At 42.8% G+C, this 26983-nt stretch overlaps 1 protein-coding gene across 4 annotated transcripts in view; it reads left to right on the forward strand.

Moving 5' to 3' along the window:
* Tei (irregular chiasm C-roughest protein teiresias) overlaps nt 1-26983 on the forward strand; it is a 309776-nt gene that overhangs the window by 194723 nt on the left and 88070 nt on the right. For all 4 annotated transcript variants that reach the window (XM_070670714.1, XM_070670715.1, XM_070670716.1 and 1 more), the window contains exon 9: nt 12469-12810. In XM_070670714.1, coding sequence (XP_070526815.1) covers nt 12469-12810 — 342 coding nt within the window. The remainder of the gene's footprint in view (nt 1-12468; nt 12811-26983) is intronic.

Consider the following 26983-nt stretch of genomic DNA (forward strand, 5'->3'; position numbering starts at 1 on the left):
CTCTCCCCAGCATCCGTCACGAGTCCGAAGATCATACGCGTTTCGTACGTGAGCGCGGTTCGCAAAAATTATGACATAATTCACGAGAACCTCCCCGTTCCCGAACACCGGCATCTTTCTCCTACCGTCGCGCGGCCAATTGTCAATTTTTCTCGACGTCGTAGAGCTCGCACCCCATCAATAAGATCGCTCTCAAAGAGATTTGCCATCGGCGAGCGATGGATGGAACACGATGGATGATAGATATAGGGCCGGGATAGGGGGATGTTATATAAAGCACTGAAAAATTGACACCACCCAGCCGAGGTAACGAGCGTTCCCTGCGAAGTATATAACGTCAGTCGTTAGGAGATTTCATCCCCTCGCCCCCTCCTCGTCGCTCCGTCTTCGCGTTTCTCTCCTCTCGGCTCTTCTTACGTCTCTCGTAACATCTCTCCTAGTCACACGTGCCCTCCCTTTCCCTCCCCCGCGCCTTCACCGTTTTATTGCAAGTACGGCGAGAGATTAACTGCGTACAAACCATTGCTTGAGCGAAGCTTATAAGAAGCGTCCTCGGATGTGGGAAGCATCATCGTTTTTCTGCCGGGAAGGGAACTCGCTCCTCCGTCTCAATATTCGCGGGTTTTGCAAGCGCGTAAAGAGAGCGAGCGTAAAAGAGATAGGAAGGGCGCCGCATAATTATTTGTTTAACAAGGAGAGGCAAAGATTTCGAGATGACGCTTTATTAACGTCATCGTCGGACAATCGCGAGATAGATGCGTCAAAGTTAAATGAGATTGGAATAGGTGGAACGATTTTTCTTTGCTGCGAGAAACAATCTTTCATCCGGGTTGTTTTATCAATGGAGAAACAAATGGAAACTCGTGACAAAGAGAGCTCGCGCTCATTCACGTAATCGTTATTGACAGCGAGAAGTAGTCTTGCTTTCCTACAATAAGAGCTCGGGGGATGCTCGGGCCGAGATCTTTATTAACTTTCCAGTTGGATCGACACGCAAACTATTTTTCCGTATCCGACGCCCGCTGCATGGATAAGATAAAACCTCCAGGTGGGATAAAACCACTTTCAATTTTCCCTTAATACCGAGGATAGAGTCCTGTGTATCTCGAGTTACAGGCAAAGGCAGAGTGTGATTGCCACTGGAGCCGCAGTAGTAAAGGAAAATCATTTCACGCTCCACTTGTCTCGCGCTGCTTTCCGTCTTGCTAAGGATAGATCGTTTCGCGTCTCGTTAGCATCCCGTTCTCCACGGAAATACTTACTGCGATGAATAACTGTTTGCCGTATTCACGCACCGTTACGTTTTTTAATACCACGCGCGTTCTAATAGCGCGTCTTCAACGTCGGGTCAACTATTTTAAATATACAGCACCGTGACGAAATAACGCGGAGAAAAAAAGAAAAAAAGAAGGGAAAAAGAAAAAGAATTATTTTATTTAATTAATTAATATTTCGATTGGACTCGCCCCTTTTTTTTTCGTGCAATTTGCCGTTTGATTAAATTATGTTCATGTCGAGCCACCGTCTGTTTGCGCGGCGTGTCGATTACTGCCGAAATTAAAAACGCTAACGCCTCGGCTACTCGCGGTGGATTACTTCCGGGGCCTGTCTTAACTTTTTCCACGCTACCTTAATGCCGAGGAATAAATGCCCCCCTTCGCGTATCTCGATGAGCGTCGCGCAAAGGCGACGTGGTAACCCGGATTGGTAAAGGAAAACCATTTCACGCCCGACTTGGCGTCTCCTGTCCTGGCGGGAGTAGTCGATCGTTTCGCGTCTCGTTAGCATCTCATCCATCGCCCGTGTCTGCCTGCCTGTCGGCCGCCACCGGGCGAAATTTCGCAGCGCCGCGCCGCTCCCTCGGGCACGCTCCTTCCTTCGCTTCCCCGTGCCCTCCTCTCCTTCCGTTCTCATCCGTTCGCGATCTATCGAGAGGATCCGAGATTTCCTCCGAGGAAATGCGTGCGGGAAGAGACGCGTAAAAAGCACATCGGCCGCGAGCGTGTCAACGATAACGCAGCCCCCTCCCTCAGCGACGAATCCCGATGCTCTGGGATACGTTCGCGTGCCATTCGGTACGAACGGTGAGTGAAGACACTGAGTAACGGGCCGATACAACGCCCGCGGATACGTCTGTATTTATTACGGCAACTGCGCGAGATGAATCTCGCTTGAAAATAATACGGGCGAGACGTTCTTATGAAATGTAGCGGTATTACGTGGAAAAGTGGTCCCGTTAGGTGTGCAATTTTAATTAACGCGGGTTACATTTCGCAAAGAATCACGGAATGTGATCTTTGATGTATATATATATTTTTCACGTTATTACGCGACTGTAATTATAATAATCTTGCTGAAATAAAATCTTTTCTTTAGACACCACGTTAGAGGTTTAATATTTTTATTCTTTTTTTATTTTTTTATTTTACGCGGAAAATGTTTTTTTTTTTTTTTGCAAAATATAAAAGATAATTATTTGCTCGATATGTATATTCCATCTTTTTTTTCTTCTTTTTAATTATCGTCATTAATTGCGTTTTATTTCAACAACAATCAACGGTGATACTTCTTAACATTTTCGCGCCGCTGAATCGCCGGTATCCTTAAGATTTCAAGCATGTATGACGATGCCTCATAGTCGGGAGACTGTTGGAGAACTTGTACGTCGATACGTAAGTTCAGAATTTATTCACGAGCCTTCGATATACTTCCCGGGAAGTATCCTCGTAAAGTAATCCGCGTCGGAGCAAAGGGTAATTTAGTGCTTGTTTTAAGTCGGGCACGACGAACATTTTCCTTAGGTATAATAGAGAGGCAGCCGCGTTGGGCTTTTTATCGCGCGCACGTTAAAGCGACGAAGTTAGCCCCGCAGCCGATACAGCCGGGCAATCTCTGCTTTATAAGAGCCCAACATTTCTTTCGTATGCCCTTTCCCCGCCGCGGTATTTGCATTTTAAAAGAATCACTCCCTATTCCCATTTCGCCGACGCGCTGGATAGACCTCCTTCCCCCTCCCCCTCCCCTCCCCGGTTGAAAAATTCGAAACTGTCGGGCTGGATGTCAGACCACCCCTCACGTCAGCTCGCCGTAATTTGTGGCGTCCGCGATAAAAATCTCGACGAGCCCGCCGCGTCGGCGAGGGTCACCCCACCGGGACGCGCGATCTCGATCGTCAACTTTATCGCGAAAAAGAAAAAAAAAAGAAGAAAAAAAATAATAATGCGTGCTCCGCAAGGGAAATAACTAACAGCCGCCGATTCCATTAAAACGGTCGTAATTAACAGGGATTTTATCGCGGTACATTAATGCGCAATTAGGAAACAAGAGCAAGATTTGAACTCTTAACTCTCGCGCAGTTAGTTGGGAAAGTTTGAACGACCTGTCGCAGTATCTTTTTTCCGAAAAATTCCGCCGAGTTTTTAAAATACGTAAAAGGCGACGTTCTATGGATTCGCTTAATGTGCATTAATTAACGCGGGCGGTAAAAAGAGTTGTAACTCCAAATCGTTTTGTACGCTCGTCCCCGATGTTCTTCGCACGAAGTATGAATTTTATGGGGATTGTCGATCGCGGGAGTACAATGTGTTCGCCAGTTTTGCGTAAACCGTTTTGGCCGTTCAAAGAATTTGCAAGCGGCCGCTTTCCATATCAAAGGAGCGCAGGTACCGTACCAATTTTGCCTACAACCACATCCGATCGCTCGCGGGTTTTTCACGTTCGTAAAGTAACATTAGACGGCCCTTTTGTATCTGCGCCTTCATTAGCTTTATATCAATTAGTGGGATCGTATAAAAGTTAATTGGCGTTTCAAGGGCGGAATTATTTTTTTTTTCTTCTTCTTTTTTCTTTTTTTTTTTTTTGCCTCCCCATTCGCGCCGCCATTTGCGAAAGTCTGACGTTCATGGCCGCGGGCGAGAGACAGGAAAAGGGTGACTAAGTAGCCCAATAACGGTGGGGCTTTGCGTTTCATAGCTCACGGTCGGAAGCTAGCCGTTGTAAGAGGAATTTCAGGCCGTCTCGGGCCGAGGGGATGTTCAAAGACCGTGGAACGGCAAAGTGAAATATGGCGAATTTGCCTTGGAAATTATTGCGATAAGTCTGAGTGGCACTTAGGGGCTCCAATTACACACGAGGGCGTTATCGCGTAACGTGCGACGAAATCCGGACGTACCCGCTTCGCCATTGTGCGAAGAGTCGTTACTCTCGGTGCAGCTCGTCGTGTCGGGACCGACGATCGGCGGATTCGCCAAGAGAGGAAATATATCTCGATGACGACGCGACAGATACACGGAAAGGACGCGCGTGGAAATGGCAGCTGACAAACCAACGTGATCCGCAAATGTCGCATCAGCAATGAAGCTTACTCGCGAGAATTTAAAAAAAGAAAAAAAAATGTGTAACACTGGCAAACGAAAAAAAAAAAAAAAAAAAATTTACAAATTGTAAATTATAAAATGATTTAAACGCTTTAATTTTTTTATATTGTGCAAATACGTGAATTAATAACGCGTAGCAAATATTTAAGTTCGATACAGTCGGAAATCTCGCGTAGCTTTTTTTTCATATCGATAATAAAAACCTTATCGTTAGGATAAAAACAAGTGGGATCGCGATAATAGATCGCCGGCTTTGGTCGGCGTAAGATGTATCAGCGGCGCTCGCCGAAATTCATCAGCGAGTTTCTCGCACGCAGAGATTTGATCTAGAGACTTAGCGTCCCGAGCGCAATCGGACAACGTCACCCGGCCCCCGATTAATGTAGACAAAAAGTAGGACGCCCGCCCCAACGGAACCTCGTTTTCTTTCATATTCACTATTCGAGTATGTGCACCTGTTGCGCATTTGTTGCGCACGGCAAAACGCAACGGATTATTCTTTTTGGCGGCGCGTATCGCCGCGTCAAACATCAAGCATTCGTATGCAAACGTACTTCACTTGCGTGCAACGACTCCTAAGCACGCGCTGCCGCGAGATCTCGCGTTTATCTTACGATCGCAGGGTGCCGTTAACTATTTTCATTCACGACCTTCTCGTAAATACGGCGGAATAAGCAAATCACGGTTAAATTAATTAATACGAAACGAATTTAATTTGTAATTAATTCATATATATTTTTTTTTTTTAATAAAACATTATTTCTTCCTTAACTTACTCGAGTGGAAATTTATTTAGCTAATTTAATTTAGCAGCTGGTGATTAAATCGCGTAGATTAAATATATTTCTTAATTGGTGACTAGCTTGGTACTAGCCATAAATTATAAAAAAAGTATTTATTATTCAGTGACTGTCTTCAAAAAAATTAAGTTATTACTTAGAAAAGAAAAACAAAATCTTTTAAATAAGCCGTTGATGGTTACGAGCGTTGTAGAAGCGTCTTTCGAAAAAGTGCTGATCGCGTAATATATCGGGAATGTACCGTCAGCACAGATTAATGGCCGGGTCCTAAATATTTTCGGCACCGCGGGCGAATGTTCGCCAACTGGGAAACGTCGGAACAGAAATCCCGAACAAGGATAACCTGGTCCGAGATTCTCCTGCGATCCGCAAAAAGTGAGCAGACGAAGGAAGGAGCTAATCTTTCCGCACCAAATACAGCGCCAACGAAGAGAATCGCATGAACGGCGAAATCGATTGAACGCAGTGATGCGCGCGATCTTGATTCTACGAAAAGTTTTTCCCCGGCAGGAAATCTTACGTATTTATCAATCATTTCTCGTTACACCGCGCGCAAGAGATTGTACGAAATACGATTATTATTTTTCGGCTTATACGTATCCGATGAAATTAAATATCAAGTAGTAATATTTTATATATAAAAATAATTTTTTAAAAATAAAATTTGAATTATTCTAACGTTATTCTACGTACAACGAAATAGATACGTTTGCGGTTAGATTAAAATAATCTAATTCTAATCATAAAAAATATTATATTACGGAAAACTATTTTTATTTATCTTTATTTCTGCGCCATATTAATTTTTTTTTTTTTGCTTTTTGGGTTTTTTTTTTCTCCAGAAAATAGGAAAAAATGTATACGTATAATGTTGAAGGTAGATTTTACCTTTAAATATATATAAAACAAAGTTCCTCGAGATTGCGCTGTACTACGAAACATTAAGGCTGTTACTCCGACCATGTATTATAGTGCCGGAAAGTGGCTAGTAAGAATATGCTGCATTAAGCTCGTTTTGCCAGTCATAACTTGATAACGGTAACGAAAAATATGATTGTATTTCCCCTAAATAAAAAGCTCGCGCAAAAGTTTTACGGCTCGCGGCGTACACTCGAGCGCCCTGACTTTTCTGCTTATTGACAGTGATCTTCGGATATTTATCAATCGAGATACGGGTTAAACGTAGAAGTCGATTCCTAAGAGTGGCTCATTCGATTGGATTGTACGCATTGATTCCATTTGCATTTGCCACTTCAAAAAGAAAAGCCCGCAGTGCTTGATAACTCGGTCGAACATGATTTCGCCGTAACTTCAATTTTTTAAACCCGAATTTTACGTCGACTGTTCACGGTATCGAAAGATATTAATCGAGCTCGCGCGAGCAATTTAAACGGCGCGCTGTATTATTCATACGAGGCGATTTCACTACGACGACTCGAGAACACGGTGGAAAATCTGCGTAAACAAAATATCCCGCCTGATAATTGTCCATTATCGTTCGTTATTGCATTGGAAAAGTATTCGAGAAAGAAGGACGGGTCGTTAAGGCGTAAACGCTGCGGCGTTTAAACGACTTTCAAAAACATTCCACTCTTCTCGCGAAGGCGAAATTACCGAGACTTGCTCTGAATATTTAACGTTTCCTTCGAGTTTCTTGGATACCGGGGAGAGAGGTGGCGTCTCGAGACAGACATACCTTCCGTCTCGGCATGCGCCAGTATTGCAAACGCGCATTTAAGAACTCCCTTGTCCCACGTTGATTCCTTCATTACCAGAAAGTGAAGTCTTTCTTCCTTAATCTCCAAGTTATTTTCTCTGAAGGGCGCATCGTCCCTCCGGTAATTAAATCAAATTTCGCGAGAGTTTACGCTCGCGGCTCTTCCCCTCCGCGCGCCGATACACAACTTGAAAATATTTTTCAATCTTAAGCGCTCACCTATAACAAGTATTTGTACACCGAATACTTTAATGTACCCCGCGCTAAATAATTTTCCCTTTACCGCGCCTTCTTCCGTAATTTATTACCGTTTTGTATTAAGCGCGGAAAGTATACGATTGAAATTTCTCTCGTTTAAAATATAAGAAAAATAATAATAATATATATATTTATTCAAGTGATTTAACTTTAATTATTTTATTTTATTTTAATAATCGCGTATGGATGTAATTACGGAGTTATAATATGTTATAATAATTTAATTATCGCATTATTAATGTTTTGCACGAGTTGTGCGTTCCCTAATTATATTATAGGATTAAATGGGTATGTTTTGATAATAATAATTTAAGTTTATCAATTTTAATGTTTAATTGATAACCATAGTATTATTGTTATCTAATTCTAGTTATGCATAATCATCGCAATGTGCAAGCGATGCAAAATATATACATATATATATATATCCGTAATTAAATCAAATGAACTTAAACGTCTGCTAAAAATTTAGTTTTATTTCCCTATTTCGCAAGCGTTATAAAACTGTTACGTACGAGTAATACGGCCGTAAACGACGGACATGGCGCTACGTCATATACCGAGCAATTTGTTTGCTTTTCCCTGCACATGACTCTCTTTGTGATCCCAAAGCAGGACGAAGGGGGCGCGCTCCGCGATATTATGAAATTTTACGAACTACAGGCGAGCTGGGATTCTCCTCTAGGGGCATATACGGCGCCATATGCTACGAATGCGTTTCCATCTGCGTCTTGGGAATGTTTCTAGCGTTATGTTTCCGTATTAACACCTGCTGCGGACCCCTGCGTTCTCCACCGCCCGCGCCACGTCCGAGGGATTCTCGGGACGTCGGCGCGGGTTTCAATGCGACTCGCACCGTTTTCTAAATCCACCGCGAGGCTGAGGCGCCAAAGTCCTCTCCCTTTTTTTTTTCCCGACGACTCGAGGAAAATTTCTTTCCGGGACCAACCCTATTCAGAACGTTCCCTTTCGCGGCGACGTTCCAATATGCAACGCGGATCTTTGGAAGCTCTCCAGGATCCGTGGATCATGCGATTACTTCCTCGCGAGAGATTTCGCGCGGCGCGTGGCGTTAAATAGAACCCGCGAATTAGTCGCAATTTTTAACCTGAATCGCAGGCTCAGAAAAAAACCTGACGCGGTCCAAATCGCGGTATTTGTATACGAAACCGAGGGTCGCTTAGAATCCGATTTGCGGCGACGTTAAACGCTGCGAATCCTATAAAAGTTCCCTCCGCGTTCGCGATGAAAATTTACTTTTAGAGCATCGCGCGATCGTGTAAACATCTGTTGTAATATTCAGAAAAATGTCGCTAACGGTCCGCGCGATTCCAATAGATTTTATTATCGTTTTTGTAAACAGGTTTAATTACGTGACTCGATGCGAACGTTGTTCGAGCTTTTTTTCTTTTCTCGCTTTTTTTTTTCTTTTTTTTCTCTGTTTTAAACGGCGCATATACGTTCAATTTCTGAATGTGTTGGGAAAGGATTAAACCCTTTTCACCTCGTTTCGCGCAAACAAAAATATCTCTGTCCACGCTAATACCCGTTTGCGCGATATTTTGCCCGTTACCGCCCAAATTTAAACCTTTAATCTTTATCGTGAAAATAAATAAAGCACAGCTAACAAACTTAACTACTAACTTACCCGATACAAGCGCAGCAGTAATTACGATCACGTCGCCGTACGTTACTTAAAAAAATCCTGAATCGTACCTACTTCTTTAATATATTTCTTTAAAGAAACTACAAGGATAATTTTTTACAATATTATTAAATAGAAATAGTATTTAAAAAAAAATTATTTTCTTTCTCTAAAATAAAATTGTTTTACATTATGTAGAAATGTTTTAATTTAATATCCGCAAATTATTTTTATCGCCTCGACAACGAGAATACGTTCATATTTTACAATGTTTCTCGCATTTCAGAATAGCCGTATTAAATCCTCGGCGCGTTAATGCGATAATTAAGATATCTAACATCGCGCGCGTTAAAAATATAAATTTATGCGGCCGGAAAGAAGAGTTGCGCCTTCGCGTTACAGAGAGAATTTTCATATTTTCGGTGAGATTCGATTTTACGATCTTTCAACGTTCATAGAGTAACATACGTTCGTAAGGGAACATATAACCGTATTCGCTGAACGGCGCGAGGACCTTTACTCCCTTTTTCTCTTCCCGATTCGCGATCGCGTTACACGGTCCTGGAATCTTTCCAAGAAGCCCGGGCTTCGCGATTTTTAGAGCGAAGATTGAGGCGAAAAGTGTATGCAAAGTACCTATGGATTTTCCGAGATTCTTGATACGTTTTCGGGACTTGGTATTATTATCCGGGTAATACCGACTTGACGCAATCTTCCCGTTGTTACGTGAAGAGTTTTTCCAAAATCATACGATCTCTATCGAGACTTAAAGCATTTGTAACGAAAAGTTCTTTTAAATAACACGAGCGATATCTTATCTTTTTAAAGAAAAAAACTTTCCGACACGTTATATTATTAATAATAATAAATTTTATTTCGAAATACCGCGATCGCGTTTTCCAGCGCTAAAGTTTTATAACTGTAAAATTATTAACAATACGTCGCTTGGATGGTTTAACGTTGACAAGCTCGATATAGAAACGGAGTAATAAAATATAATATTAAATGAAAGTAAAATGTAATTTATTAATTGAATTATTGAGGAAGAGAAAAAGAAATTATATATTGATAAGAGACTCTTATTACCGCGAGGGACGTGCTAAGCTTTCAATAATATAATAGGATTATCAAGTATCGAATAGGTTCAATTTTTATTGTTGCTTATCCGAACGTTTGACTTTTTTTTTTTCTTTTTTTAATTATTAAACCGTAATACCGAGTTACAACCGCGTAAGCTCAAATAAAGAAATTTCCCGTGTTTCTCTGACCGCGTCTGGTGTCGTAAAAGGACGCGATATATAAAATATATACGAAACCAAAGTAAATATAAAAGATTCGACGCATCTCGTCAGACGTACTTACTATTAATTTCATACATTTAGTTAACAAATTGAAAAAGAACACAGCCTCGGCTTTTATTAAATCTCATGGGTATTATTAAATTTTCCGTCGTGCCTGTGCCGTTTTACTCGGTGCTGCAGGTGCCGCCTGCGCTATATTTTATTACATTAAATCATACTGGAGATACAATTACAATTTCTGTCTTTAGAAAGCTTTGCACGTTTCCTCTTATTCAGCGACCTATTTCGAGAACGTCCCTACCATCCGTCTTGGCAAGGCCGACAGTACGAGAAAATTTAATGAACGTGACTAGATCTTATCGAAGCGCGGCGGTGGTATGGCGGAGAAGTCAACTCGGGAACTGGAAGAGATTGGCACCGCGTCGCGAGTTTATATAAGACAAGACCTGACTTTTGCGAATTTTGCGATTCCTCGCGCCGCAAAGCAATCCGCCGCGCTTTCGCCCCCTTCTTTTCCCCCGATTTGCTGTCGAACGAGAATTACTTATCGCGTTACTCCCCGTAATTTAACTTGGACCGTATAAACTCGCCGTCGCAACTTTTCCCCGCGGCGTTGCTCGTGCCTCGCGAGTTCTCGCGGACTTAAATAGTGTTAAATACCTCCTTTGGTTCGCTCCCTCCCTGGGGGTTCGCGATTCACTACCGATAGCTTAATGAATGGTAAACAGGCAATCTCCGGCGGAGTTTATGAAAAAGAAAAAAGCAGAAAAAAAAAAAGAAAAAAATTGAACCGGATACGACGAGTCCCAGATGAACGAAACGCGAACGGGGGAAATCGTTAAGTTATAACCGAATTTACCGACGTCTACTTCAGAGTGTTTACGCCTCTCACGAGAATACCCTCCGGATAAGCGATTTGCATCGTTAGATTTTAATTACGCATAAGTTCCGGGCGCATTAAGAGTCGGAGAAGAGGGGGGCAGGGGAAAAGGGGCCAGGGCGAAAAAACGAAGTGGAGAAAAGCGGGAGAAAAAACCCCCCCGAGTTTCAAGTACATTAAAGCATCTCGCGGGTTTCCTAGGAGATTCGACGTAGACAAACGGTCGGATTACTTCCCTCGCGAAGCGAAAAGCGCGGCCGGGTAGAACGGCAAGCTACTCTACTCCTTTTTTTCTTTTCTTTTTTTTTTTGTGTTTTTAAAGCCGACTCCGAGTTGCGGCCAGAGCTTAATCAGTTGTTGGCCCAGGCTCGGCCAATTGAAAGTTGGCGAAAATTAAAGAGAGCTTCGAGGGGACGTATCCGAGGGCTAATCTCCCAAAGGACGCGCGATTCGCGCGAGCGATTAAACCGCCGTCGTGAAATGAGAAAAGGAGTTGCGCCGGGAAGTTACACTCCCTGCACCGCGGGCGTCGTCGTAAAACCAGCAGCACAGCTCGCGGCACCGTGCAATACTGAGCTCTGTAAATTGCTCCTCTCATATGTTGTGCTTTCTGGCCCCGCGCTGCGTCGCGGTGTCGCGTAAAAAGTCCGGCGTACGGACGACTTTAATTTACATCGTCCACCGGCAACGATAGCACGTCTGAGACTAAAAACTATTCCGCGCGCGCGTTCGGTAAATCTGATTAAATGCGGCATTGCACACGCCTCTAAATTACCCGCCTGAGACGTTAACGCTGCATCTCATACTACACGCTTGTAACGTATACTTTATGATAGCCGTGTCCGAGGAAGTAACAACAAAGTTGCTTGATTATGAAATGACTGCAGAAAATTTTCGCATCTCGTACGTAGTCCCACTTTGGACAAACGCAAGATATGAAATATCTTTTTCTCTCCGCAAAACACTTTTTTTGTTTCTAAGTACGATGTCGCATCTCGGTTGTATAACTGCATTACCTGTTAACGTGTTGTTTCTTTACTTTATTATTGCTATTTAGATTTTATTTTATTTTAATTTGTTTTATTTTATTTTTTTTTATTGAATAGTATTAATTTTTTTACAAGCGTTTAAAAATTTTTAACGTTGGTCGCCGGGAACCGATCGCGACGGTTAACGCGTTTTGTTTCGGAGATTTTCAGATATTACTGTCGAGAAAAAAAAAATCTAGTTACTTGGCTTCGATTATTAACCTAATAATATTTCTAACAAATAAATATAGTCTACTCGATTAACGCGGCGGTAAAAAAAATTAAAAATAAAAATTAAAAAAATTATGTTTAAAGTTGTCATAAAATTACAGTTTAGATTAAATTTTTCTCTCAAAGTAAATTTTGTTACGCGCCGCGAAAATCGCTGGCCGTCGTCGAGATTTTTCAGCGTTGGGCGAGGGTCACTAATTGATGCGGTCGCCGCATGGTTTCCTTGTTACAGAGGCACCTCGTGGGACGTATCTGCTGATAGATGGCCGCCGGCTAGATCCCGGAAACCAGTTTGTGCCGGTGAAGGAGGGCTCGGAACTCACTCTTGAATGCGCGGCCGAAGGTGGAAACCCACCGCCCATCTTGGCGTGGGGCATGACCTTGTCTCAAGCCACTTTAGACGGTCCGGAACAACCGCCCGACAACCTCACCGTGTTGCCCTCAACATCCGGCAGACGCAGCGGGGCTCACCTGAAGGTCTTGAGGGGACATCACAACGCCACTATCGTTTGTGTCGCCCGCCACATTACGCTGTTGATACCGATGAACGCCAGTATCCTGCTCGACGTCCAATGTAAGAATCCACAATTTGATATCGCTTTATCCGTTACGCTCGAGATAACCGTGGCATTTTCGCGCGACGAAAACCAAATTCATACACGCGGTACTCGTTTTTTTTAAAGCTCTTTAAATAATTTAAAAAAAAAATAAAAAAGCGATGCTTCGTATAATGAATTATTAAAACAATTATTTTTTATTACGTTTTAATTTCGAATTTTAATGGCGACATTTTAATATTATTCTTATTAAAATTAAGTCGATTAAAAAATAAATGTTTGTCTCGCTTGCTGTTTATTTTCCGCGAGAGATGTTTTGTTATATATATATTTTTTTCTTTTTTTTTTGGTTTAAAATCTATGCAATTAGACTGCGCTAAAAACTCACAACAAGTCTGTACGGTGAATACAAAAATACAGAAAATAATCAGCAGTTATCATGCATATGCATGAGTTTAAATTGCGTTTCGGGATAGAGCGAGCGCGAAATAATTCCGCGGGTCGTTTTTACTCAGGGATCGACGGGCCGGTGGGATTTCCCGTGATATTAAACCTATGTAGTTGCTATCGTGTCGGAAATGAGTAATGGGTAACGTGTGTCGCGGCAGACAAGCCCCGCGCGTCCCTCCTCCATCGAAACTAAAATATGAACTTAATTAAGTCTGAATCCGACCAAGTACTCGGCAACTTGTTTTAAGCGAGCCGGGAAGAAGCGACACTCTCCCCCCGCGTTGTATTTGAGGTGCGACGACCGTGTTACAAGAGCACCGGCGGAACGAGGGTTGGGTTTGCAGCGGTGGCGTTGGGGAGAGTTGGCGAGAGTGACTCCGAGGGTGACGCCGTGCATTATGCGACGTGGAGGTAGTTTATTTTGCGTCGTTGCGCCTCTTTCGCCACTCTTGCATCCAACGGCCGCGGTTAGTCGGGAAGTCTGCCCTCGGAGCCTCACCCTTCTCTGCCCCCCGGGCCTCGGGGAGTGGCCCAGAGTTGCCGAAAGAAGCTTCTCCAGCCGGTTTCGTGGCAAACTCCGTGGGATTAACGGGAGTTCCGCAGGGGGGGGGGAGGGACAAAAACCGGCGGAAGCGTGCGAGCGGCGCGCTCGCGCTCACCCCCTCGCGCTCTTTTTACCGCGCGTCGCCCCTTCGGGCGTTTAGGGGAGGCTCGTCGAGGCGAGACCGCGTAGATATATCACCCGAAACTGCTTTCCTCCACCTTCGCCTTTTCTTCAACCTGAGAACTTCTCGGTCATTTCGTTTTCGCCCCTAACGGAGCGGCGTGCGTCCGCGTGACTCTCGCTCTCGATTGGAATTTCTCAAATTAGAAGTAAATAAAAAGTAACCCGTCGAGGGGAATATACCGCGCCCGAAAGATATTAAGTGTCGATTTTTTTTTATTATTTAAAATTGTCTTTAAAATATTTTTCTTTTTTTTTTTTTATTTTAATTGTGACCTGCAATCTCGCGAGGGAACTTTATTTTAATATCAATGGTGTATTGTTGCATTTAAAACTCTGAGAAGCATCTGAAATTTGCAACTTTTGGGTAACCTTGTTTCGGATTGTACAGAGACTGCCTGAAATTCCACCGTCGCGAATAGTTCTTCTTCGTGATGGGTAAGCGAACCCATTGTACGCCGACATTATTTCGGTCTTTTAATCCTTTCACGCCTGTCCGAATGTCGCGTCGTCTGGCGACCTGAAGCTGAACGAAGAGCTTCTCGGAAACTTACTCCACGAGGGAGAAAGTTTCCTGCGAATCGTTTAGCTACCAGGGGGGAGAGAAAAAAGTCGCGGAATATACCGAGACGCGTAGATTTTCCATCGGAGGTTTTCAAAGACATCGATCACGGAATTAATGTTGCTTATCATACTAAATTTCGATGCTCGTCTTAACGAACGTTAATTAGAATTAATTTAATATCTATAATATATCATCCAACTTTTCTTTTCTTTTATTTCCTATCAGAGAACACGGTAATACATTAAAAAAAATAAAGAATATTAAATGAATCTTTAAATAATACATTTTCACATTATTTAACGTCGTCGCAATTTATCTTCTCGCGGTATTTGCTTCAACTTGATTTGCGAAAATCTTCGCGCTCGTCGTCGAATTTGTGGCGGCGTGAATACCTAATTTCAAAGACGATACGGGCGCGAGCAGTCGGGCTGAAACATCTCGAGGATGCAAATTTTCTAGACGAACAGCTCGCGCGCTTCGGCGTCTTAGAGAGAAGACGGGGGATATGCGGGTGCCTTACGGGCGATAGCGATATCACACGGGATCGGCCGTAACGTCCTTCTTCCGCCTTAACTTTTTGTCGCGAATTTATTCCAACCGTACTTACGTACCCTGGGCCGTCGCGCGCGGGAACAGGACAGAGGAGGTACATTTGTCAGCACCTGAGCGAGCAAATTTTCCGGCAGAACGGTCGCCAAAGGCGCCCAAGGGGTGCCCTGGGACGCCCTTTATGACGCCGGGGGGGGCGAAAAGGGGGACCCCCGCGCTGTGACCTACTTTCCATATCGTTACGATGGCATCGCCGTTTGTCATTACGCGTAATGCAAGCTATTACCGGTTGTCATCGTCGGGGGCGGTCCCTGCCCGTCGAATAAATGATTTTACTTTTAAATCGCGTCGCGGCCATCAGCGCGATTAATCATCGCGACGCGCTTGTCGCTCCCTTCTCTCCCCTGCGAGTCGAGTCGCGCGGACTATTTTGCATAAGTTCGATTCTAAGTATTCGATTTGTACTTGCCGGCGACGAGCCGGAAACCGCGATCGGATTCGCCATAAATCACGCTGATTTTTCGGCGACATTCGTTATTTGCAGTCGACCCGAATACGACCGGCGACTTCCGGCGCGGTTCTCCTCTCGGGTAGCGAGCTATGAATATGTAGCGAGCGTAGCCGTAAAATTGTAACCGCGGTTGGATACGCTATCAAAGCAAGACGGGCTTCATCTCGACGTGGCTCCATTCTAATCGATCTACGCGCCGCGCGCGCGCTCGCTTCGTCGGACCGAAGATTCGCGCTGTGAATTGCGAAGAAGTTTGGGGGAAGAAAAAAAGAAAAAAGAAAAGTTTATTGTCCTTTTACCTACCGGTAAACGTCAAAATACCGTCCAACTTCGTCCACTTTAATTCCTAGCGAAAACTTTCAACCTCGGCGCTCTCGAGCTTTTATGTACAGACCATAAAAATTTATTAAATTATTCGTTGCGTCAAAAAGTTTAGATATTTTAATTAATTAATGCGGTACACGCCGGCCGATAAAAAATTATATTTTCACCGGCGCCACCGGATCGAAATAAATTTTATACAAATTATGTCACGTAATAAACGGCCTTTTTTTATTTTTTTACGCTCGAGTACGCGTCGCTGTTTCTACGTAGCGTGTGAATTTCTGAAGGAAACGCAGCGCAGGTCGAAAAGATATAAACTCGCGACGCTACGTACTAAGTCGTCGATTGTGATAACAAATAATAACACTTGTACGTATTTGCACTTGAAATACTCGAATACTAATTGGCACTTTAGGAATCTGTACATCGCGGTGCCACCGTTGTCGTACAGAAACATTACCAAGTCGTCCTCGTTAGTTACAATGAGAATTTAATCGCTCTGAAAGAGCACACAAATGCAATAATATCCTACATAAGTTATGACAAAGCGCCGTTGGCACAGTCGCCATTCGCGATTCGATTCCAGCTTTGAAGAAGTAATTGCTGCAAATTTGTTAGGTCAACGTGCTAAATAATTTAATACTCCGTCGATTGGGGATATTTATGGATTTCCTCGTTTATTACAGGACACTGTTAAATTCGACGGAATTATTTTTTGTGGATTTAGAAGCTTAATTGAATAATAACGAGGGGGATATTTTTTTTCACGATTTATCTGTTTTTACGATTGAATATAGCAAGTTTTAATATAATTTTAAAAGCGTGTCGTTTTGCCCTCCCGATTTTCTTTTTTTCTGGGCGATTTATATAAATATGTAAAGATGATTGCTGGAATTTTTCCGGCCGAGACTCGTTTCCTCTGTCGTGCAGAAAATATGCAAATAGCGTGATCATCATGCTTATCGCGTTCGAGTTTCGAAACTTTTTTGATCACTCTCAGACGCGGCGTATTTGACGCGCGTAACGCCTCACAGGGAAGGACCAACATTCGTTCAAGTTCGCACGAAAGTTCGCGATATTGGCATGGGTACTTCGGTTAATAAGATGCAAAATACTTGGGAACTAACCGTCGTCGAAGACGACAAGCGGACGAAGATCAATATGCATTCTGAATCGTGAAACGCGGCCCCGTCTAAACGACATTATGTATACCTGTATATGAAATCAGAATTACGTGTACGCTTCGAAACGAATAGTGCCTAAAATTTCACTTTAGAAAATATACATTTCTCTACGCGACAATAAAAATTCCAATTTTTTAAGATTATTCTTAAAAAAAAAAAATAAAAATATGTTAGATCGAATTGAATTTATTTTGCTTTTTCCGGCCGTCTTCGCGTCGCGCGAGCGAGCCGCGTAGGCTATCGAGATTGCCGTAGATCCCGCGGTGTAAGACGGATTGCAGTCGACCAGCTGATCCGAGCGATGCTCTGGCGGCGCTCGCGAGATGTCACGCGCACAGTCGTACGGCCCGCTGCTGGGATCGCTGACCGACCGGCGCGGCGGAGGCACGAGAGTAGGGAAGAAGTAGGTCACCGACCGGCGCGTCCACCGTCCTACCTCAACTGCTGGCCGGCGAGTCGGGCCCGATGCGAAGACCGCGCGCGCAATCGACAAACGCATACGGCCTGCTCCCGACAATACCGCGGCCGTAGCTCGTTAATTATCAATGATTATTAAATGTAAAACTAATCTAGTATTAATAAAAAAAATTTGTATATCGATAAAACTTGCAAATTTCTGATATTTATCACGTACGTAGGGCGAGATACTTTACGACGCGAATTAACTAACGTAAAAAAAAATTATTAGTTCTGCCTGCTTCAGATTTAATAATATATTTTTATCAGATTGTGAAATTACCATTTATATCGTATTTTATTAATTTTATCGCTGTCTGATCGGATCTGCCTCCGCGCCACGTGCTTCTCTTCTGCAAAAGCCGTTTTATTAAAATTGCTCTCTTTCCCTTTTCCCTCTTTTCTTTCTTACGCGCCTCTCTTCTCTATATTAAAAAATATACTACGGCTCTAAATAAATCATGAAATTGAATGTTGAAAGCTACGGCGTTTCTCCACACGTAACAATATTGTTTCATCGCACCTGTCAACAATATTTACTAACGACAAACAGCGAGAAATGTTTTACTTGAAATTCCAATCCCGGCAACTTTTTTTTTCTTTTTTTTTTTTCCATTAAATCCGCACGTACGTGTGCATGCGTGTTGCAACAGTGTCGGTTATAGAATCCAGCCGCGCTCGCTGTTATCGGTTTTCGCAGGAAAGATTCGTTACGCGACGAATTCGGCCGATCAATCGGGATAATTTAATGAAGAACCGATGCCGTATAGCTGCCGGGCTCTCTCGCACGATGCTTCTTAAATACCCCAAATATCAACAGGTTGTTGATTTCGCTGACCGTGTTCCCCGGTTATTTAGTTCACCTTCGGACAGGTAGCCGCGCGTGTGAAAGTGGACGTCTATGGGGTACCTGGCGCGGAATACCTATGCGTGACCGTTTTCAATATTCGATCATACGTACGCGCACAAGCTCGCACCCGCGTACGTGCACACGCTCGCGCTCGAGGTACGCACGTAAACGTACCGTACATACATGTATCGAAGCCTGTAAATATAAAGCTGTTACTTGTCGCGCTGGTTTTTAATTATTCCTTGCGAGTCGCGTGCAAACGAGCGGCGGCGGTGGCCCCCTCCCCCCTTCCCCCCTCGTCGTTTTACAACGCACGCCGCCGCGTCTCCATCGCTCTGTTATCGCTCGTTGTAACTCACGGACAATCAATTACGCGTTCGAAGTCACATGGACTGTCGCCCGTCCGCAAAACTCATATTTGTTACCCGGGCCGTTGCGCGCAGTACGGCCTGATATATACGTCATGATTAGCGTTCGCGTAACGCGATTTACGAGATAAAATACAATCCCATCGCGTATGCTTAAACGCGTATTAGGTGAGCTATGAACGGATATGATTACGGGACGTTTACAAGGGTCATCAATATTTTATACGGCATTTAGCCCCCGCCCAATATCATTTGCAATTTGCGCGAGTGCGCGAGCGGCGAGGTCCATTGATTTGACAGGTTGTTACGAATTATTATTACTACATGTTTTCCGCACGTTACCGTGGGGCCGACTGTATTTCCGACTAATTCATTTCGCGTAATTCGCCATCCGTTGGACCGGACGGCGTAATTGTGAGAGCATCCAGACGCGGTAATGAATCTCAAACGCGATTACTGCCGGGACACGCGGCTCCGTTCGCTTCCGACCGTTTCCAAAAACCCGGGGAGTCCGCTCGCGTTCGCGGGAGATTAAATTAGAAAGTAATACTGCCCGGGATCTTTCATCTGTACAATTCATACGTCGCGCTCGGCGGCAATTAAAATCGCTCCCGAATCGTCGCTATCAATTTGGAACGTCGCGCTATCATAGCGTTTTCGAAAGGTATTAATATTGACGAACGTTTCCTAATGTGCAGCTACTGTTACTTAATAACTCTTGTTTTTTTTTTTCTCTCTCTCTCTTTTTTCCCCCGCCTTCCCCCAAGCACTTTTTGCACGGCCATACTTCGCAGAGCGTGTCGCAAAAATTCAATTCCGCGATGCGTTTTGTAGCGCTGTCGTACCAAATTTTACTCGCGCAATATTGTTTTTTTTTTTTTTTTTTTTTTTTCAAGAGTGCACAAGCTAGCTCGTCGACAATATACAATTGGAATGTTTTTTATATATCAATAAAAAAAAAAAGTGAAATAATAGTCCGTGACATACTGAGTAATTTTCTACTTTATTTAATCATCATATCCGTTATTAAATTCAAAGTTATTGAAATATGTTATACATAAACAACTGTCAAATAAAATTATATTCTCTGCAGTCATATATACTTAAAAATTGTAAAATCCAATAAATTATTATTTCCTTTTATTATCAGTTATTTAAAAAGAAAAAAAAGACAAATTTATTTTTAATTAAAAAAATGATTTCTATTATAAATATTTAAGCAAAGCTAAGTAAATTTTTCCTATCGTACAATTATTATTTAAATATACGTGCGCTTATGTATATTAAATGAAACCCTCCTCTCAAAGGGTGTATAGATCCTTCGCATTAATATATAATCCTTATGCGACTGTTGCGTCTGTCGACGAAAATTACCAAATATCTCTTCGCGGTGTATTTGACATCCCGGCGCAATTATTCATTGCGATCACGTGCGGCGGCAATTTCGCGCGGAAAGTCTTCCCGGTTGATCCGTGATCAGAACCGACTCGCCGGGCACAACCAGTAGGCCAAAAAAAAAAAAAAATTCGATTGCGGTCACGGTTGGCGGAATCTTATTAACAAACGAGCCCCCGGGGGCTTTCTACCGTGCATACTACATGTCCGTCATTTCCACGGGATGATACGTGGCCCGTGAAAATGACGCGATTGGATCAGACGGAGACACGTGTTTAATAAAACTCGTCGTGCGCGAGATCGAAAGAGCCGCTGGGGCCAGAATCGAAGCCACGGAGGGATAAGCCGAGATTAGTCGAACATGCTGAAACCCACCCGCCCTTCGGACGCGCGTGAAAGGGACACCTATAATTACGTTCCCCTTACGGCGAAAGGGCGCGAAGAGCATTGGCGCGAACGACGCCGATACGTTCTTTCTCAAAAGGGACGAAATTGACGAATTCCCGCATTCACGCGCGTTCCCTTTTCTCTGGGATTTTTACGAGAAAATTACGTTTCGTTTTATTATAAAACGTGTATCGGTAAACAACGTTAAATATCTTTTTTTTTCCCTCCTCTCCCTTGCATTAATAATATGTAGAAATTAGAATTGGCGAACGAAATTATTTTATAAAGTTAATCATCTTTCGATCGATAATTAAAATTATAATTTGTAGTTACGAATTACTATTTTAACATTTTTTTTTTTTTTTCTCTCTTTCTTTTTCCTACCCTCGAAAAATGCAAATGCACTGTCATCAATTACACTCTAATTCCGGTTGAAGATCTCAAATCCCTCTGTGACAAGTCGAGGATACGCGATCGCTGCTGCATTAATTATTTCTGCATGCTAAATTGATGCGTTTCGAGCTATATATAATTCATTACGAGGCAGAAACTTCACCTCTCTAAGCTCAATTCCTTTCAGTTATTTATTTACCGTTAAAGCGATTCCGCGGTTATCCGGTAGCGTCCTATATAAATATATTCGAGCATTCCCTTAACGTGTAATGGATATGTATATTTGAATACGTACAGGTTTATATAGATTCATATCGAATCGGCACGATAGCGTAAAGAGGGTCGGGAATGTCGGGGTGGTTTGCCGTACGCTTTTAATGGCTGAATCTGATGTGGGTGCGGAAAACAAGTTTTGCACGCTCCGTTCCTTACATCCCGATTACCGTAATGTAGCAGATACGCGAGCTGCAGCAAATTAGAGAATTTTTTTCCTCTTTTCTTTTTTTTTTCTTTTTTTTCCCCCTTGCCGCTTTTAACTTTCCCTCTTTCTCCCTCCTACGCGCAATATCTCTTTGCCGCGATGTGAAAATACAACATGGCCAAAGCGGGTTTTTCTCAGACTTCTCTTCGCCGCGCGAGCAGCAATTTAGTTTCGAAGGCGGAACTTTACGGAGGATCATCTTCCTCTTTTAACATTGCGAAGTATGCAGGTAACGAAGAAGTTATTTCTCCTCACGTTTCCCCTTTCTCCCCTCCTTTCCCTCCCCTCCCGGCCCTAATAAACTCCACAAGTTTTTATCGGTCTGCCCTGCGCCTATTTTGCACCTACTATTAGCACCGTTCTTGCGTACAAGCGAGACGAGACGTTTTTTGTCGTTTCGCAAAGTTATCTGAAGTATATTTAATACGTGTCGACTGTGAAAGAAAGATTTAAAATTTCTTCGAGTCAATAGGACGGTGTAAATGATTCTGCGACGTTGAAATTAAACGTAAGAATCCACAGACAGTACGATATTTATATTAAAAAAAATATATATATATTTTAGGAATTTTTTAAAAATCTATTTTATCAGCAATTTTATTTTTATTGACGATTTTTAACATTTTTCTTTTTTTTATATCACATTTTTCTGTGCTATTTTACTGAGTGTGATCTACCGTGTAAAAATCAACGAAATTTCGACTTTATCGAAAAGTCTTCGCGCTTCGTACGTCAGATAGCGGAGAAATTGTTTCAACTAACGATAGCGCCTCTATCGATCACGTCTAAATAAAGTGCTTACAACAATGGCACAGCGTTTGCGTATTCATGGGCAAATCTATCCATTCCTCCTGCAACGGCAACGCCTGGCGCGTCAATGTCGCCCTCGATCTTTTTAAGTTTCTCCCCCGTTTCCCTCGTTTTTCCCCCTCAGTTGTCGTCAGCTGCTTACTCGAACCAAGGTTCCCTCAACTTGCTCCGTCCATATCGTTCTCGCAGATACTCTCTCAATCAATCATATTTAGACCCAGCAGTCCGTGCTTCGCGATTCATTTATATGAACTCACCCGTGAACATCTAAGCTCTCACGTAAAAGTACTTGTGAGTCACGTATACGCGCGTAAAATTTTATGTTAAACCATACTCAATAGTGACTTTATGTATATTTATTATATACAATTTTTTTTTTTGTAGAGGTTTTTTTCTAATTTTTTATTTAATTTATATAAAACGTAATATACTTTATATTTTTCTGAGATTTAAATTTAATTCGCAAAGTTCTGAAACTTGTTTTATTTTATTTTATTTTTTTTCAAGTAATTTTTTTTTAATAATAATTTAATGTAGACCGTTAAGACATTATCGTGTGGTTTTTAAATAATTATAACATCGATTACCTCGCAGTAATTGAATACGTAATCGTACAACTAATGATGTAAGCCAGGTAATGAGAAACAGTTAATCGCGCGTTTAATGATACGATGTGGATTATAGAAGCCAATTAGCGCTATGATTCGTAATTGCGCGATTGAGTCGAGAGGATTCCCATATCGTTGTTTCTCAGAGCTAGTCCGGTACGCGAAACTTTATCCGTCTGATCTGCGATGAAAATTCACATTGCCGCGCTCGAAGTTGCGTAGTTTAGATACCCCCTCAGGTGAATCCCAGTCATTCCGTCGGGCGCGGGGATAGTTTGAATCGCGAAGCGTAACATTAAGGGGTTGAAGCGATAGGCGTAGATAGCGAATCCGAATTACTATCGCTGCGGCCACTAAAGGTTGCCACTAAAGGGCTTGTTTTCCGCGGTGAGATCTAACTGATTTCGCCCAGCAATGGCCCGAGGAAAAGCGCGCGCGGGGAATAACGAGTATTTTAACAGGAATTTACACGAAAATGTCGAGGAAAAAAAAAAAAAAAGAAATATATACGTTCGACCCGAAACCCAGCGCGAAGTAGGAAGTGCAGATGGAATAACTACGCGGCTAAGTAAACCAATTTCGGATCTTCGCGATGGTTACCGTGTTGGTACATATGCCAAAATTGGCAATCAACTAATTTTCCAGCTAGCTGGATCGCAAACGACTTAAACCGCTACGGACTATTGTTAGTTTACAAAGCAAAAGCCGTTAGTGATGCTAACAATCTGCTCTCGTGTATTAACGAGCGTTCGGCCAATATGCGCGGTACTTGTATTTACATAACTAAAATCTGGCAATTAAGACGCGCCGATATCGGTTCAAGGTATTTGGCGGAGATAATAGCACGCGCTCGAATATATTTTACGCAATCAATTTTTAGGTAATCGTATATAATCGTGACGTGACGCGACGCGTCGTGAAATGTTAAATTTGTTAGGTAAATTAACAAATTAGATGCATGTGAAATTCAAGCTTTTCCCTTCCGACAAAAATTGGAACACGTCGCTACGTATACATTTCATTTACGAGCCGCACGTGTGTGCTCACTTTTTTTTTTTCTCTCTCTCTTTTTATACTCGATGAGAACTAAATGTATAAAAATATTACGCCGCCAAGCGTTGAGTTACGTTTTGAATTCTTGAAAACGTCTGACTAGCGGACGCGAAAGTTTTCCCTGATAACATATACGCAGACGGAAAATGGAGCGTCAGCGTGAAATTAGCGGCCACGTTTAATAATGTCCTCTACATCGACAATTTTCCTCTATGCTGCTCGTCTTTCGCGCAGCGGGCGTAGGCAGTGCCACGACCGCTGCTCAACGACGGATTACGAAACGAGTAGCCGGAATGAGTTAGAGCCGTTAACGACCCGCTTTCATCGAAGAGCCGCGAGTTACAGGGGGGAAAAAGGGAAATGGAAGGAGCGTAAATGTCATTTGCCGGAAGTCATTCACCGCCGAGATGCGCGAGCGCCGATAAATTCCCGATGGACGATAGATCGAGGACGATCGATGGCGATCATGACGGAAGGTAATATCGTCCCCGTTTAAAACGCACCTCATTTCGAGTGATATTTCAAGCGAGCGTATAATTTCCGTCATGCGAACATGATTATGCTGAAGAACGAAAAAAAAAGAAAAAGAAGAAAAAAAATTATTGGAAAAACTTAAGGAACGATTCGGAGCTATTAACGCGCCCGTCTGTTTATTTCTCCAAGTCGTCTCTCGTTAAATCGATCGGCAAACATATCCACCTGCTCGCCCGCTCGCTCGTCGAGATACGTACGTACGTCTGTCTATCCGGTCGGTCCATGCCGAATTACGGAATAAGCCGCGTTACCGCTCCTAATGATCGGCTTTCATCGACTATCGCCGATATGGAGCGAGCCGCGTACGTGACCTGTCCGAATTCATTCCGCGCAAAGAGAGGCGGGCCGGAAGACGAAGTGTGGCGCAGTTTCTATTATCGACGACCGGAGTACCTGTGCCCCGATAGTTTCCCTCGGTTTCGCAGAGGTAGGATTCCGCGCGCGCGCGCCATGAGTTTCCCGATCACGTCAGCGCCCAAAACTTGGTAGGGTTTAGTACGTGCCATTTCTCCGAGGTACCTGCGTGGAGGGACTTGTAATTGATTTACAAGGCTCGCTCCGCGAATGGCGGAGGAGGTAGGAGCCGGAGTTTCTGGGGCGGACCGCGAAGATGTCTTCCGCTATCCTGTTAAAGGGTCGACCCCTACTGCGTCGAGAATCTCACGGGAAGATCCTCCTTCGGGCAGCTTTCGCGCTCGATCACGAGGAATTAGTTAGGAGATGTCCTTAGGAACCTCGGGCAATAAGGTTTCAGGCAGCGAAGAGCGCACCGCGAGGCGGGAGATCAGATTATAGGAATGTACATCGGATATTAATGATTTCTTCCCTCCCCTCTCTTCCCCCCTTCACCCCATATCCCACCTTTCGATCGTATTCTTTTACGGAAATAAAAAAATTAAACCGAACGTCGCCGATGCGCCTACGTTTCGATCCGTTTTTAATTACAACGCGCGCAATTAAACTGTACACTTATATTAAATGATTTTTATCGCGAACGCGATTTAACATCGCGACGTAAATTCACGTGAAATTAGCTTGCAATTGTGATTGTTTCAAATGTAATAGTTTAAACTTCATAGTAATATCTAATTTCCAAAATGTACCGCTCGCTTTTGTATCGAACTTTTGCATGAAAAGTCAAATGGTGCATTTAAAATGAATCGGATTGCATGTTACGCACACGGCGTGCTTTTGAAAATGGACTCAATATCCGATTCAATAGGTGCGCCTGCTCGGCGAAAGATAAAATCTTTATCTCTCTATGCAATCATTATACATATAAATTTCAACGAAAACGTACATATATAAATTTAAACAAAAAAAAAATAAAATAAAATAAAACAAAGAAAAAAAAGAAAAAAGAATTAAAAATAAAAAGAAGCTCGATATAGTTTGCTTTAAGAGAAGCTTATGGTATCGAGTCGGATCAACGATTTAAAGTAGAAAAATTATTTAAGACGACAATGGAGCAGATGACAAAATTATAAAAGTCTAGAACAATGCCTTCGGATACTTTATCTATTGTATTTCACTTGCCTCAGCAGCGGCGGCGGCTTCATTTATATCTTAGGAAATCATTGTTATCAGGGGACGTCGGAATAGCGCGGAAAGAAATCTCATCAATCATTAAGCTAAGAAAGGATTCAGCCGGGCGTAGTTCATTGTGGCATTCTTTTTTAACTTCCTGAATGGAATCGAAGTTCGATCTTCGACTTGAGCGCACAGCTATCCGCGCGAAATTATGATTTTACGGGTACAGTTGCTTTCCCAGAGATTATCCCCGTAATAGATGCGACAGATGCGAACAAATGAATCCGCGACAAATTATAATTAATAATATAATACGACGATTTAAATTAGCGCGCGATTACGAATCGATTGAGGCGGTGCGAAATAAAGTTTTACGTGCATCAATATGCGACAAATATCATATTTGAAAAATGTTGAAATAAATATCGTATATAAAATATTTAATCAGGAAAAAAAAAAATATATATATGCAAGTAATTAATATTCTATATAGTTCGGTTAAACTTAGTTCTTTATCGAGAAAAATTAATTCATTATGTATTTTCGAACTTCGCCTTCCTTTCACGATAGAAACTGGAGCAAAGTTGAATTACGAAAAGATCGCAAACTATCGTTGTTTTCTCGTACCGAATCATTATCCGATTCCTCGAGTTTGCGCTGCGATTTCTTCTTAAAAGTTACAGACTACTCCACCAACACAAACGACTGCAATTTCCTGCCTTGGCTTAGGGTCAGGTGGAGATGTTAAGAGCGGAGGTACGACGGTGCCTCGGATGGTTGCCGCGACGTGGCACGGCCATAAGATATTCTCGGATAGAAACGCGAAGTTACGTTATCCCCCCCCTTCCTACCCCTCCGACTTAAAGGGGGATTAGCGAGAGTTGTCTCCCGGTCGAAAGAGGCCAAGACCCATTACGCCGTAAAGGAGTGTGATTCTCGTTCGCCCCCTTGATTCTCTTACCGACTTCTACTCCCGCCTCGTATCGGTCTTGTCTTTCGCTCGTCCTAAGTTTCGCGG

Source organism: Cardiocondyla obscurior, linkage group LG21, assembly GCF_019399895.1.
Source record: "Cardiocondyla obscurior isolate alpha-2009 linkage group LG21, Cobs3.1, whole genome shotgun sequence".
Classification (NCBI taxonomy): Eukaryota; Metazoa; Arthropoda; class Insecta; order Hymenoptera; family Formicidae; genus Cardiocondyla; species Cardiocondyla obscurior.